Source organism: Saccopteryx bilineata, chromosome 3 (assembly GCF_036850765.1).
Source record: "Saccopteryx bilineata isolate mSacBil1 chromosome 3, mSacBil1_pri_phased_curated, whole genome shotgun sequence".
In the NCBI taxonomy this organism is placed as follows: domain Eukaryota; kingdom Metazoa; phylum Chordata; class Mammalia; order Chiroptera; family Emballonuridae; genus Saccopteryx; species Saccopteryx bilineata.
Genome location: NC_089492.1, coordinates 66,346,912 through 66,363,335, shown reverse-complemented (window position 1 = coordinate 66,363,335; position 16,424 = coordinate 66,346,912). Strand labels below are relative to the sequence as shown.

General features: G+C 38.2%; 1 protein-coding gene across 1 annotated transcript in view; it reads right to left on the bottom strand.

Moving 5' to 3' along the window:
• C3H8orf34 (chromosome 3 C8orf34 homolog) overlaps positions 1-16,424 on the bottom strand; it is a 401,548-nt gene that overhangs the window by 267,812 nt on the left and 117,312 nt on the right. The window contains 1 exon segment of the mRNA XM_066264685.1: positions 8,019-8,047. Coding sequence (XP_066120782.1) covers positions 8,019-8,047 — 29 coding nt within the window.

The window sequence follows — 16,424 nt, the reverse complement described above, 5'->3', positions numbered from 1 at the left end:
AAAATAATAGTGGGCTTCAGCTGTGCTCACTTCTTTCATCTTGCTTTCAATTACTGGAAGTTACTGTTCCAAGACAACTTTGTTTTAAAATTACATAAAATATTTAAAGGATCCTAAAGTCAAATATTTGAAGTTTCAAGAAGTTAAGTTTCTTTTCCTATCCTCTACTTTCTATTCCTTCCTTTATCCCTTGGGTAACTTTTAAAAATTGTGTGTGTGTGTATGTGTGTGTGTGTGTGTCTTACAGTATGACAGGTTTTGCTATTGTTGTTTTGGCTTAATAATACAAATTTGTATCTATATTTTCATTATATTTACTTAAATAAATAGGAGCACACTTTAAACATAATGTTTTCCTTGACTCTTTCATTTAACAATATATCCTGGGATCACTGTGTAGTCTCTATTGTGTAGATGAACTATAATTTATCCAGTATTCTTTTAATGAACATGTAGCTGGTTAGCTTTTTGCCATTCAAATGTATAGTAGCATGAAGAGATCTTTTCATATTTTTTTAGTGTGTCCACAGAATAGGCTCATAAAATTAGAATCATTTGATCAAATAATAATTTCACTTAAATTTAAAGATCTTAAAATATTCCCTCTACAGTGTTTGCAACATTTTCATTCCTACCAGCAATGTGTGAACACGCTTATTCCCCACAGACCCACCAACAGAGTATTTTAACAAACTTGGAGATTTAAGAAAATCTGATAGCTGAGCAGTGTTTAATTTGCATGCTCTTATTTTGAACAATGCTGGGGGCTTCTTCTTACACATTTAAGAAGCATTTTGCTTTTTTATTCTGTGAACAATGTGCTCATATGCTCATTTTAGTGGAATGCAGGTCTTTTATTCCTTATTTTTCAGATTTAAAAAATGTATTCATTTTTAGGGAGATGGAGAAAGGGAAGGAGATGGAGGAGCAGAAAGGATCAAGTCCCATATGTGCCTTAACCAGGCAAGCCCAGGGTTTCAAACCAGCGACCTCAGCATTCCAGGTTGAAGCTTTATCCACTGCATCACCACAGGTCATGCCTTATTCCCAATTTTTGAAGTGCCCTATAATTTGGGTTATTGAGCTATGTCTATGATGCAAACTGCAAATATTTTCCCTTGAATGACATTTTTCAAATTTCCTTTTGAGAGAGGTCTTTGAGACAAAACGTGGACAACAATCTCACTTACATTTTATCTCTCGTTATTAATACTAGGACCATTACCTACTATAAATCAAGCATACAACCAACATAGCACATAAAGCAATTTTAGGGATTTTCCTTCACTGCCAAATTATCATGTAATGCACATGTAGGTCACGTGTGAGTCACATGTACATAGGCAAGAGATTCCACAACACAGAAGCAAGACAAAAGAATCTTAACAATTTCAGTATGTCCTATTAGATATAAGAAATCCATTCTCTAACTAGTGACCATAAAGAAATATTGATTGTTTGCCTGGGAAGAAATGAATAGAAATGGACACTTTCACACTGAAACACTTTGTTCATGAACCTGTCTACTCACTTTCTAGATTACCATCACATTGGAACAAAGTAGAGGTCTCAACGTAAAAACAGGGCCCACAGCAAATACTGTGACAGTAGGGAAAATGATAAAACACCACAGGAGGTAGAACTGAATTAGAGAAATAAAATTATCTTAGTTCCAGCTAGTTATTTGCTCAACATTTACCAAAGGCTTAGTGCAGGCTTGGGAGGCACTGTGAACAAAGAGTCTTTAATAAAATAGCAATTATTATTCACAATCACTGAGCACTAAGCACTATAATAGGAACTGTATTGGCATAATCCACTGGGGAGGCTGATAGTACAGACACTGAGTATAGACCATCTGTCTTGGTTTGAGTTCCAGTATCTCCACTCCCTATGGGACAAGGCTACATATGAAACTAAGAGTGCCTATGTTTCCATCCATTACACTGGTGACTAACAGTACCCAGATCATTCAGATGGTGTAACTTTTAGGAGCACTGCTCTGCAGTAGGTCAGGTTATTTGCTTTGTTGTTGTTGAGTTGGGGGTTTTTATGTACTCAGGATATTAATGTCTTAAAAGACAATTCTCACATTCCAAAAGTTGCCTTCTCACTCTATTGTGTCCTTTGGTTCACAGAAATATAAAACAGTTTTTGAGGATATTATCGATGCATTACACAGTATATACTTCAGGAGGATAATGGGGCGACATTTTTCTTAGGATTCTATAGCAGAAACTGCTAGTTTTCCTGTAAACAACTGGTTTGCAATGGTCTTATGGGTGATGAGGACATCGAGTAACAAAAGGCTCAATTGTCACTCACATGAAACAATAATATCAAACTGCACTTTGTGCATCTGGTTTATATATATATTTTGTCTCTGCTCTCTACCCTTTGAAATGATTTTCCCAAATATTTTTCTATATTTTAGAAATTTTGGCAAACTAAAGTTAGTTTTGAGTCAGAAAGTAATTTATGTTATTTTTAATAGTTACTTAGGCCATTACATTTCACAGAGAGGGGAACTCAGGCATCTATAAATAACTTTCTGAAGTCATATAATTAGTAAATGGCAGGGGCCAAAATTCAATCCAAGGCCTATCTGTGGATTGTTCCAGAATACCAGGCTACATCTTTAAGAAGTAAACAAAAGTTCCAATCATGACATAAGAAGTGTCCTTTGTGATGTGGTCGCTGTGTTCCCTAAGAGCTCATGGGAGGTGAGATCATTTGCTGAAAGAGTCACTGCAGCTTGAAGGGGAGGCTGGAGCTTGAAGGATGGAAAGAGTTGAGTGGAGGTGTGTGGGGGAGGAAGACAACAATGAACAAAAATATGAAAATAGGCCCTGGCTGGTTGGCTCAGTGGTAGAGCATCGGCCTGGCATGCAGGAATAGTGGGTTCAATTCCTGGCCAGGGCACACAGGAGAAGCGCCTATCTGCTTCTCCACCCTTCCCCCTCTCCTTCCTCTCTGTCTCTCTCTTCCCCTCCCACAGCCAAGGCTCCATTGGAGCAAAGTTGGCCCGGGCGCTGAGGATGGCTTCATAGCCTCTGCCTCAGGTGCTAGAATGGCTCTGGTTGCAACAGAGCAACGCCTCAGAGGGGCAGAGCATCGCCCCCTGGTGGGCACGCCGGGTGAATCCCGGTAGGGCGCATGCAGGTATCTGTCTGACTGCCTCCCCGTTTCCAACTTCAGAAAAATACAAAAAAAAGAAAAAAAGAAAAAGAAAATAAATTAAAATACGACCTGGAAGTCCTGCATCTGGCTGCCTACACTAGTCCTTGTGGTGTGCAGCAGAGGCTCTAACAGAGAAAAAGAGTGAAATAAAACATAAGGCAGAGATTTCAGTGGAGACTGTTCATTCTAGTCATTAAGAATTTTGAACTTAATTTGGTAGGTATCAGGGAGTTGTAGAAAAATTTTCAGCAGAATTCAGCTTTAGGAAGATTCCTCTAATGGCATGTCAAGTAGATTCCCTAGAGCCAGAGGCTGAGAAACTAATTTACTGGGGGTGGGGTCTCTTAAGTAAAACCAAGGAGACTGAATGAATCAGGAGAAAATGGGAAGAAGCTAGGCAAAGATAAGGTTCAGCTAAAGTAACATCTTAGCCTGATCCCCTCAGAAAGCTCTGCAATGTGAGTGACAAGTCAGACCTCACGTCCTCCAATCCCTGGCTGAGGCCAATACAGGCATCTCCGCACAGGATGGTCCCCACTGGGTTGAAGCAATCAATCCTCAGGAGTTGGTGAGCCCAGAAGCAACTCATATTTGAAAGATGGGTCTCTCTGTCATACGGGGCACCAGCCATGCTTGCAATAGAGTATTGTGAAGGAGGAACTGGAATTTCAGAAGTCTAAAACATTATGTGTAGATCTGAAAGGGAAAAGCACCTGAACTTGTGTAATGGCTGTGTAGTCAAAATAATGGTTTCCCCAAATATCCACAACCTACGGTAATCTCCAATCCTGTGGATAGGATACATTTCATGGCAAAAGGAACTTTACATAATTAAGGCTAAATATGTTAAATTGGGGAGATTATCTGGATTAGCTGAATGGCCCCAACCTAATCACATGGTTCCATGAAAATGAAAAGCTTTTTCCAGGCTGAAGTGAACAATGAGACATTGTTGGTTTTGAAGAGGTAGAAAAGGGGCCATAAACAGCCTCTAGAAGCTGGAAAAGGCAAAATGAGAACAAACAAACCAAAAAGCCAGTTTTCTCCTAGAACTTCAGGAAAGAATACAGCCCTGTGACACCTTGGTTTTAGTCCAGGAAAACTCATGTTGAACTTCTAAACTATAGAACTGTAAGATAAAAAACTGACTTGTTTTCATTTGTTACAGCAGTAATAGAAAACCAATACAGTGGCTAAGCAGCAAGAAATTGATAGAATTCCCACAATTTTTAAAAAACACTTAAAAATAATATCAGCCTTATTTTATTTTATCTTTCCATTTTAAGTAGACTTAATAATTTTTATTATTTTCAGAATCCACAAACTGATTTTAAAGGTCATAGAAGAAATAATTTCAGTGAATTTATAATCTAATTAGAATGACAGTGCCAGGTTCATGTTTTATAAAGGTTATAAAAAATATATCTTCAGTGAACTCCCAAACTGTTAATGAAATATTAAAAGGAAGAATTTTTATTACTGCATTAAAAACGTAGGTGTAAGCTCAACATATATTGTAAATCTTTCTCTTTCACTTTTTTTTTATTAATATCGGCTTAAGATTCACGTTTTCTTGGAGGAAAATAAAAAACTGTAAGCTTTGTACCACCAGAGGGCGCCATGGGGCAAGCTGTTCCTCTCATACAAGGTTGGTTCCAGGACAGCAGAGGATGGAGGCTGTGACTGGAATTATCTGATACTCTTGAAAATCAGGTGTGATAGTGGAAAATGTTTTTGTATCAGCCAATTTTTCTTCAATAAAAGCTTATTTAGTATGACAACTGGTGACTTCCTCAATAAAATGGAAAATAATAAACATTCAATAAATTTTAGCAATTTCTATAAAATCTTCAAAGTATGAATAGTAAATAATAAAACAAAAATTAGCAATGTGCACATTAGTTAAATGGAAACTCCTTGCTAGAGCTTGGAAAAGAGAGGGAGAGAGCAAGGAGGATGTGTCCTGGGGATAATCCTTGGAACCAAGTATCAGGGCACCCACAATGTAATCCAGTGAAGGCAAAACCTACTTTCAATTCAAAAAACAATTAGTTTGCTCTTCTCACCGGAAAAGGTGTAGAAACTAACTCAGCTGAAAGCCAGGGCCCAGAGAAAAGGGCAGGACAAGCTAATCTATAGCTCAGGCATCCAGGGCTTTGCAGATTGTAGTGGAAAGAGCAAATGAACTAGAAATGATGATAATTATGTCTTTATCCTTAAAAATGAATCTAGAGCATATCCTCAAGAACAGGGGTTATTAAATTTCTACAAACTGGAAGGAAGGTCATGGTGCAAGGAGATGGGTCTGAGCACACAGGGACGATCCCCCAGCAAAGCAGGCTTCCACCTGCCACATACTCCACCTGTGCTTGGATAGGGTCATGATCTAGATTGCATGGAGTTATTGCAGATGGAAATTAAAATAATTTTAATAGTATTAGATGGTTTGTTAGGAGAAATTCATACTTAAGAGTATATTTCATAAATTTAACTTTTTACTTAGTGTATCATAGATGTACTTTTATTAAAACTGAAAACGTATAATCCTATTTGAAAAAGAATGCTAACTTGTTTTTTATAAAAATAATATAAATATTACATTATTATTATTTTAAAGTGCCATGATTTTATGATCCCGTTTTTGTACAATGCTTTCAACCATTTTATCTGTGTATCTAGCCACCAAGCCAAATTCATTATGTTTTCTGATTAGAAAGATATTTGTATTAATGTTCATCAGATATTGATGGCTATTTCTAGATGCTGTTCCCTTTTCCAACTACATACTCAGGTCAATTTTTTTCAACCAAAACAATATATCACAACAGACTGGTGCAGAAGTGGATAAAATTCAGTAGTTTTCAATTAAGCCAGGCATCAGAGATTTTTTAAACTGTAAAAAAATGTAACTTTCTCACAAATACCTTAGTTTAGAAAATAAAGCATTTTTCTTATGAAAGCATTTTTGTTAATGTAAGTTTTATCACTGCTACTTTTAAAAAATAAATGCCTGTAAAATTTTTGTTTTGATTTCTAACATGGTAAATATCAGAATATCTAATGAATAAAATGAACTAACAAGCAGAATAGAGACACTCATAGAGAGCAGGCTGACAGCTGTCGGGAAGGGTTTGGGGTGGGTGGAGAGATTAGCAAAAAAAGGGGGGAAAAAAGAAAAAGCTCCTGGACATGGACCACAGTGTGGAGCTAGCAGGAGGGAGGGAGGTGGAAGTCAAGGAAGGTAAACGGTGCTGGGCGGAGACCTGCCATGACAAGGTGAACACAATATGGCGGACAGAGGAAGTGTTGTATACCTGTGCACCTGACTCCTGTATAATCTTGTTAGCCAGAGTCACCTCAATAAATGTTATATAAAGGAAAAGGATATAATCTACATAAAGCAAAGCTTTTTGAAGTCTTCTATAATTTCAAGATTCTAAAGGGGCCCTGAGACTATAAAAATGAGAATTTCTATTTCAGTGACTCTTAAATATATTACAGTAAGACAAATCTTTCTTTCATTCATTTATTTACTTAGAAATTAAATTTAATGGGGTAGCATTGAACAACAAGAGTATATAAGTTTCAGGCCAACATTTCTATAGCATTTGAACTGTTGATTTGCATTGGGTGCTCATCACCCAAAGTCAAATCATTATCTGTTACCATATATTTGTTCTGCTTTACTCCCCTCCCCAACCTCCTCCTGGTAATCATTTCACTTTTATTTATGTCTATGAGTCTCAGTTTTATACCCCACCTATGTGTGAAATCCTATAGTTCTTAGCTTTTTCTGATTTACTTATTTTACTTAGCATAATATTCTCAGGTCCATCCATGTTGTTATATACAACAATATATTATCATTTTTATCACCGAGTAATATTCTCTCTACTGGATATCTACACAGAAAACTCATAAACATTGGTACACAAAGACATGTGCACCCTCATGTTCATCGCAGCATTATTCATAGTGGCCAAGACATGGAAACAACCATGTCCCTCGATAGAGAATTGGAAAAGAAATGTGGTATATATACGTACAATGGAATCAAATCTTTCTTATGAGCAACAACTCAAATAAATGTGTTTAAGAGACAACTCAAAATAAACAATCCAAAAGAGAACTCTTGATGCTATACCTAACCTACTAAATTTGCTCTTTCCCCAGTCTTTCTAATTTTGGTAAATGTCACCAAGTTCACAGAGTTTCCTTTCCCCCAAGAATCATCTCTTCCCCCCTAAGAATCATCACTGACTGATCTCTTCTACAATGCCCCAGATCCAGCTTATTGCAAGTGCCATTGATGTTACTGCTACAATGTATTTCTAACCATATCACTTCTCACTACCTTCACAACTATCACTTAGTGCAAGCATCATCACATACTCTTGGCATCTTAAAATTTGAAGAAAAAAAAAAAAAACAAAAGCAAGAACAACACTGAGTAAAATTACAAAGGTAGCTACAGAAAAGAACAAGTGTCTTCAATATCATCATCATCATCATCATATAAATACAAGCAGAATCCAAGTAGTTTACATAATACAATATTGTTAGTTTCCACTTTTTAATATAGTTGTTAACAATTGGAGTGCTTATTTTCTCTAACCAAATTAAAAAATCTTTAACAAAAAAATAGGTGATATTGTATATTTTATACAATAACTTTCATTAAAAAATCTAAGCCAACACTTTGAAAGTTTTAAAAGGTTTGTTAGCACCAAATAAATTATACTTGAACATTTTATGTATCACAAACCTTTTCATTTAGACAATGAATTAAAACTTAAAATCTGTATGTTCTTTTCATTAGATGTATAAGTTCAACTTACCTTATCGAGTTCATCTGAAATTGCAATACCTGGGATTCAAAAGAGATTTATAAAAATGTTTTAGAAACAATCTTTAGTGCTAAAAACAAAGACAAAAATTTTATTTGTAAAAATAGTGTATTTTCCATTCTTTTTTTTCTTTTTCCATTCTTTTTTTTCTTTTTTATTAGTACTTAAAAATAATGTGGTAGGTTTTTTTCTACTCATGAAAACAAATTAGGAATTTAAGCCAACTATGACAGCATGAATTGCCAAAAGAATGCAAATTATGCAACAAAAATAAAACAAGTACCATACTGGCTGCTAAACGTGGAGCTGATGTACAAAGATCATCGTAGGGATGTAGTCTTTATCCTAGTATGACAATCAAGGACTTGACCAGTTATAATTTTGTTCCTGCTTATGAATTGATTTGGACTCCTAGAGTGATAAAATATTAAGGCAGAATGGTGGTTGTATTTCATTTATCTTCATTCCCTTATTTTCAGATGAGGGCACAGACTAGAGAGCTTCAGGAATCTGACCTACAGCCTCTTAGATTGACAACTTCTTCAGCCAATAGATAAATCATTCTTCCTCACAATCCACACATTCCTCACTGTACATCTGTCTGATTTCTGTCTATACCATTCCTCCAAAACTGTCTTAAGTCAGCCATGTAAAAAGTAGAGTCCTTAATTCTCTCTCTGTGACAACAGACATTGTCAAGCTCACTGTCTTTCTTGCAAGGCTGTCTCCTCTTCCCTGTCCTCCTGCTTTAACTCTTTCACAGGAATCCTCTTCTTTGAAGGATGGGAGTCTTGTCCTGAAATGCCCAGGGTTCTTTGCTAAACTGTCTTTTCAGTTGATATACTGTCCTAGGTTACCTAACCCATATCACTGACATTTTTATTTCTCTATATGATGACTAACAAATCTTATCTCCAGCATTGACTTTCTTCCAGGGCTAGTTGCTGAATTTCTATGGGCATTTCAGCTTCAATATGCCAGGCTGAAGGCATCACTCTCCCTTCACATCACTTGCCCCATTGTGTGAGTGATGCTTGCCTAGAGCTGACCTCTCGCATGGTGGTCGGGCTCTGGAGCTGGTGTGGCCAGTGCTTGTGTTTGGGGCACAGGGCAAGGGAATGTGGTCTCTGAAGTCTGAAGTCCAATGGAACACAGGGAAAATGAGAACATAATTGAAGCTAAAGCTCAGTAGATAAAGTTCAAGGTAGAATGAGCTGTGTTACAAGAGAGAACCTGAAAAGAGTCTCAAGAAAACCTGCCAGAGGGAAAGATCCTCTTGCCTGTTCAGGCACAGAATGCCTGTGAGGGCACTTTATAGGCTCCTCAGTCACCTCCCATTCCACTGACTAACCTAATAAATCAATTTCACACAAAGCAGAAAAAACTGCTCTATCACCACTCAGTAATCAGCACTACTCGGCCCCTTGTAATAGAAACAGGTGCATTTGAGATCCATTCTTCATAATGATATTGTACACAATTTTTTGTTGTTGTTGTTAAAAGTTTTTGATAACTAAGAATTTTATGTCTTACTGCACTAACAGAGAATCCAGCCACCACTTTGGGAATTTTGGGTGATGTAAATTTAACAACTATGCAAGGACTTGCTGTATTAATTAGCTTCTTCCAACAACTCAAGGAGAGAGGGCTCTGGGAAGGAGCAGCATTGCAGCTGGCCAGCATCTGCACTGAATGTGAACTCTGAGACAATGGATTCACCATCAGGAAGTATATGAGAGACCAATAAGAGAGCCCCAAACTCTCTGAGCAACTACAAACATTCATATAGGCCTCACATAAGTATACATTTATGAATGTTTGGGTTTAAAAATACATAAAATTAAAATGGTCACTTGGAATAACTCAGATTTCAAGATATGTAAGAATTTCATAGAGCACCAAATGGTTTGCTACAGTCTACAACATATTTAAAGTAATTATTCCAGGTTATAAAAACCAAGTATATATTTTAAATGTTTATATTTACATTTATTACAACAAAATATTTCTTTCCAATATGAATTCAAGATTAAAACTGAATGTAAAAATAGGTATTAAAAGACTATTTTAAAAGAGGAAGAGAGTAGACATATAAAACAAAATACTCTTTCTCATCCAAAGTCACAACATTTAGATACCAGGAATTATATAATCCATGATTGTACTGTCTGATATTTTTTAATCACTCTTGATTTTTTAAACTATTTGCATTAATGCCCTTAGCCCTGAGAAGAGAGTTTTTCTCATAAAATTTTTAGAAAGCTATCAGTTGATCTTAAAATTTCTTTTACACTTCAGCTTATAAATCCATTATTCATAAAGATAGCAGTAATACTTCACCTATCTAGACTGTATCCAAGAACTAGCAGGTACATCAAAAGGTCTTTGAATGGTAAAATCTGTGTTAGAGAACTTGCCATCACTTACGAGTAAGCTCTTAGATCCTCTGTCCATTGTTCATCACTCTCAACTTTACCAACTTTCAGAAGCTGTTTTGCAGAGCCAAGTGATGTTACAGAGAAACATGGAGATGAAGAGAAGGTTGCTATGAAGACATACTAACACACTAAGAAGGGATGGGTATCAGAATAAAACTCAGACTGGAAAAATGGGAAACTTGCTTGGGGAGGGAATTATGCCTCTAATTGTTCCAAGTGTTTGGTCTGACACATTTTGTTCAGATGCATATTGATATATATTTTTTTAACATTTCTATATTTTGATGATTTTGCTGAATAAATTATCTGAATAAATCACCATCCTATAATATATAGTTATTTCCACTCCTATTACCAATGTTGAATTACCTAGGCTATTTTTCACTTTTGCTATTTCACTTTTAATCAAAGACTGACTTAAAAGCAGTGGAAAGAATTTTAAAGAAACGCTTCTTTACAGAGCATGAAACCAAAGGGAACCATTCTCAGAGTAGGCAGTATATTTCTCCCAGTGCCTCGCACAACATTCACAGCTATTCATTAATTTTTAAAGGCCTTATTTTAAGATAGTATGTTTAAAGTCTATAGGAACTGGGGAGCAGAGGTGAACAGACAATATGCAGGAAAAAATGTAGTGAGCAAGTGGGTTACGACAATACATCATCTGGGAGAAAGGCCCAGGATGTGATGGTGGGATTCCTGAGGCTGGGCCACACCATCTTCCTAATCACAGCACCAAGACCTCAGAGGAAACCCTCTCCTGTCAGAGCAGTCAAAGAGGCGTGGCTTAGGAAAGCAATGGTGTCCAACTATAGAAGCAGTAGAAATGGAGAAAGTGAGTTCATTCAGCAACTAAGCGTCTCTTCTAGGTGTAAAGGCAAAGGGCCCCCCAGGCATGTCAGAGCTGGAGTCCTCATTCTGCTGCAGTGCAAATCTATCTGGATGGGCCTTTCCATTAGCCCAATTTCCAAAGAGGTCTCAGTGGTATGAGGGATTTATCCCATATTCGAGTTGTGTTAGAGCAAGGAAACACAAGCTCTGTGCTTCACAAAAATGTTTATCATCCCAGTGATCAGCTCAGTCCTAGAGTTAGAATCAGGTTGCAGGTACAAGAAAACATAGCAACTTTTCACAATTCAGGCAAACTTTTTAAAGAGTCCACACCCCTTCTCTTTCTTTTTACTGTTCATTCACTCCTCCTACCATTTTCTGCTTCCATTATTCTAAAATTATCTTTAAAAGTAATTGTAGGCCCTGGCCGGTTGGCTCAGTGGTAGAGCATCGGCCTGGAGTACAGGAGTCCTGGGTTTGATTCCAGGTCAGGGCACACAGGAGAAGCGCCCATCTGTTTCTCCACCCCTCCCCCTCTTCTTCCTCTCTGTCTCTCTCTTCCCCTCCTGCAGCCAAGGCTCCACTGGAGCAAAGTTGGCCCGGGCGCTGAGGATGGCTCTGTGGCCTCTGCCTTGGGCGCTAGAATGGCTCTGGTCGCAACAGAGCAATGCCCCAGATGGGCAGAGCATTGCCCCCTGGTGGGCATGCCGGGTGGATCCCGGTCAGGCACATGCAGGAGTCTGTCTGACTGCCTTCCCGTTTCCAACTTCAGAAAAATACAAAAAAAAAAAAAAAAAAGGAATTGTATACCAACTGATTATCAAATCAAATTGAGAGGCAGAGGCGGGATCAAAGGGACCAGAGGGAAAGCGGTCAGAGGGAAAGTAGAAGAGAAGATGGGATGAGAGAAGGGAAAGAGATTAATGAAATTATATATACATAACACAGTGTTATAGAGAACAGGACAGCAAATCCTGGAGGGAAGGGGGGAAAGCATTGGGGGGAGGAGGCAAAGGGGGTGCCGAGGGGAACACAAGGGTGGGAGGAGATATATTTGGTGGGACACTTGAAGCTATGTAAACACAATAAATTAAAATCATAAATAAAAAAAAGAAGCAATGTAGGAAAAAACAACTGACCTAGTAAAAATATCAGCAACTTATAGATAAGCAAATCAACATGATTAAAAGGCTTTTGAAAAGGTGCTCAAACCCACTGGTAATTGGGGAGATTAAAGTAACAGTGAAAACCACTGGCAAAACTTTAAAAGGCTGTAGTACCGATGCATGGCTAGTAGCAAGGTGAATTAACACTGGGTTTCTGGCAACAGTTGGGCAAGCTCTAATGCACTTAGCCATTAAAATTCTCTGTTAAAGTTAACAAATGCACAGCTTTCCAACCTAGCAGTCCATTCCTGTGACTGTATTCCTTAGAAATTAAAATATCATTATAAAAAGTTCTATAAAAAAACCTAAAAAAACAAAATGAGACTTATTTTATTTTATCAAATCAATACCTGTTTATCACAGAAAAAAATAGAAAATATAATAAATGAAAGAGGAAAACAAGCCTCCACTTATGACAACTAATGATAGCTTACTGTAAATTCTTCCAAATAATGCTATGCACATTTACAGGCAGACATATAAATGCCATATGCCTATATATATTCACAAAACTGAAACAAAACACATACACTAATATGTTATTTGCTTTTTATATAAAGCATATCTTTATTATATATGTACAAGTATTTTCTACCTCACTTTAATGACTGTACAGTGTACCACGGTGTGAAGGCACCATGGGGTCTTTATCCACTTCTCTAATTAAAAAATACTTAATGTCTAACTTTTCACTGTTGTGAATCCCACTGTGCTAAACAGCAGAAGCACAGCTTTGGAGACAACAATGCACACAGAGGATGTTTCTCCCTCTTTTCTTATAGAACTTACCTGTCACTGGATCTCAATTGTCTGAAGTGTTTCCAATTCCCACATCCTTGATTTTTATGAAAACATTCTGTCTTGGTTTTCCTTCTACCTCTCTGAAAATTCCTTTTCAATCTCCTCAACTAGATTACTTTTCTACCTGTATCTCAAATGTTGATGGTGTATATATGTGTATATGCGTGCATGTCTCTTTCCCTACATAAGATATATATAATACTTTCCACACACATACTGACAGCTGAGAACAGAGAAGAACTACCCACACCATCTGGAGAACCCAAAGGTAACTGAGAGTGGAGTTTGAAACAGAACACCCCCCACCTCTCCCAAATCCTCTTGAATTCTTATCTAGGGTAGAGGCAGCACCCTATCATTCAGATTATAAAGAAAACCAAATAATAATAATAAAAAATAAGGACAAACACATCCTTGTCTCTTCATTCTCACTCTTTCTTCATAACAGTGGGTTCATTGCATATCTACGTTTTCTTAAACCCCTTCCCTTTTTCTTACCCCATGGCTACGGCTCTATTTCAGGTCTCTTCATCTATCCTTTGACTTGAGGAATGAACCATATTAAGCTTACCCTCCAGTCTGTGCCAGAGTGATCTTTCAAAAAGACAGGATTATAATCTGCTTCCAGGTCTCTGCAGCAGAGCAGCCCCCACCCCTGACCCCTGCTACCAAGATGTCCCTCTTCATTGCCTTCATTACCAGCTTCATCCTTTATGCATCAATAACACAAATTTTCTTCTCTTTGAAATCCCTTCTTGTACACATGCTTCTCTCTCTGCCGGAAGCATCCCTCTCCACAACACAGCTCACTCTCCCTTTACCTCAGCTTTATGATTTTATCCTTCTGCACTCTATTCAGGTGCATCCGCCATCAGGCTGGCCCTCCTGAGGGTTCTCCTATGATTTCCTAAAGCACCCTTCACAAGACTCTGAAATCCTGCTTTTGACAAATAGCTTCCCTGTTAAAGGTAAACTCGAGGCTTTACTTCACATATTAACCATCTTTGTACTGCACATAAATGTTTGGAGACTAGATAAACGAATGTGGGGATGAATGAACTAACAATTGCCACATTATCTGCTTCAATTTTCGCTCCCAGGCTGTTTATTCTCTAACTCAGTGATTTTCAACCAGTGTGCCACAACAATTTTTAAAACATGCAATAACTGGCCTGGCCAGTGGCTCAGTGTATAGAGCATCAGCCTGGTGTGTGGATGTCCCTGGTTTGATTCCTGGTCAGGGCACACAGGAGAAGCAACCATCTGCTTCTCCCCCACTTCGTCCCCTTCTCTCTCTTCCCCTCTCATAGCCAGTGGCTCAGGTGTCTGAGAGTCAGTGTTAGGAGCTAAAGTATTGCTTGGAACTCGAGCATCGGCCCCAGATGGGGGTTGCTAGGTGGATCCCAGTTGGGGCACATGGGGGAGTCTATCTCTCAATCTCCCCTCCTGGCACCTATAAAAACAAAACAACAACCGAAAAACATGCAATATCTGACTATTTAGTCAGGGGCACTGACCTCTTTTCCCTTAGATTGTTAAATTAAAAAAATTACAATGGCCAATTCGTGTGAGTGAATTAAAATTATACCTATTTTTTGTCAGATCAGCAAAAATGTATTTTTTGGTGTGCCGCAGCATTTTAGTAATTTATGTGTGCCATGAGATGGACAAGAATGGATATCGCTGCTTGAGGTGAATCACACTGATGGCAGTGAGGGCTGGCTGGAGAAAGAGAGAAACAAGAGTGTGGGCAAGACCTTTAGTTATTTGTTCCCTCAAACCATTTCAACAGCTCCCCTGGATGCACAAGCTAGACTGCAATTCCCGGCCTCCCTTGCCCTTGGCTGTGGAATGTGGCAGACGCAAGGCTCTGTGTTTCCATCTCTACGCATTAGAAACCTCCCGCTTGATCCTCTGCCCCCTCCTCCTGCTGCAGCAGGACCACTGAAAATCACGAGCGGAAGACGGCAGCACGACAAAGGGATGCAGTCTGTACCGCTGGCTCACTCCACAAGCTATTCCCCATGTGAGAAAGGACATATGTTGCATGAAGCCACAGAATTGTGACCACGAGGCTCCCCTCACATGAGGTGGTGGCAATCTAGCCAGACACAGCTCAATAAAAGGGTGAGAACTGCACCTGTTTTTCCTGACATGGGCCAGGAATGAAATGGAACATGTTAAACAGACAAACCAATGATCTGATCAGTCGCTGTGAATGTGAATTTTGGGTAATAATAGGGTTGGAGAAGAGAATCAGATGCAAGACATATTTTAAAGGGAAAATAAGACGTAATTATAAACAGTTAAAGGGAAGAGAGAAGATTCCAGAAGGGCTCCAGTTGGCGTGAATTGGTAGCGATAGTGTCACCACCTGAGACAGAGCATTAAAAAGAAGGGTCCCATTTAAAGAAGAAGATATGACCTACTCTAACACACTGAATTTAGCATGGTAGTGAGATAGCCAAGTGGAGATATGTTTTAGGCATTTTGTTTCAAAAGCATTGAGAGTCTGAATGGAAAATACAATTAGTTCTCACCTAACCTCACCAATAGGTTCTGTAACTTTAAGCAAAATGACATACAGTAAAACCAATTTTACCACAGGCTAATTGATATAAACAAAACTTTCTATAGCATCTCATCAAGATTTACACATATTAATATAAGCCTTTGACATTTTAACAGGATAAGGTTCTCTTCATGAACATAGCACAGGAATAAACTGAAAACTCACTTTATCATGGTTTGCTCCAAATGTAAATCATAGGTGGCAAACCAAAACCACTAACCTAGGCCCTTGGACTACAGAGTCATTGCTTTTATAGCAAGTACATTACTAGGCACTGTGCTGACTCTGAAAGGATTCTAAGAAGAATCTGGCCCAGTTATTGTTTTTAAGAAATGTAAAGACATTAAAAACAAATGGAAGCAATAGGTATGTGAGGTAATTAAGATGACCCAAAACAAAGGGATTCAAAAGAGAAAGACTGAATAAGATACCATTAGGTATACACTTGACCTTGGTAAGAGAGACACTGTAGAAAGAGGTTGCCACATAATCATGGGGGGGGGGCGGGACTATAGCTGCTCCTATCGGTGTGACCAGTCATCCCATGAATCTGTGTAATATGCAAGATCAAGCCTCAGTTACAATCTCA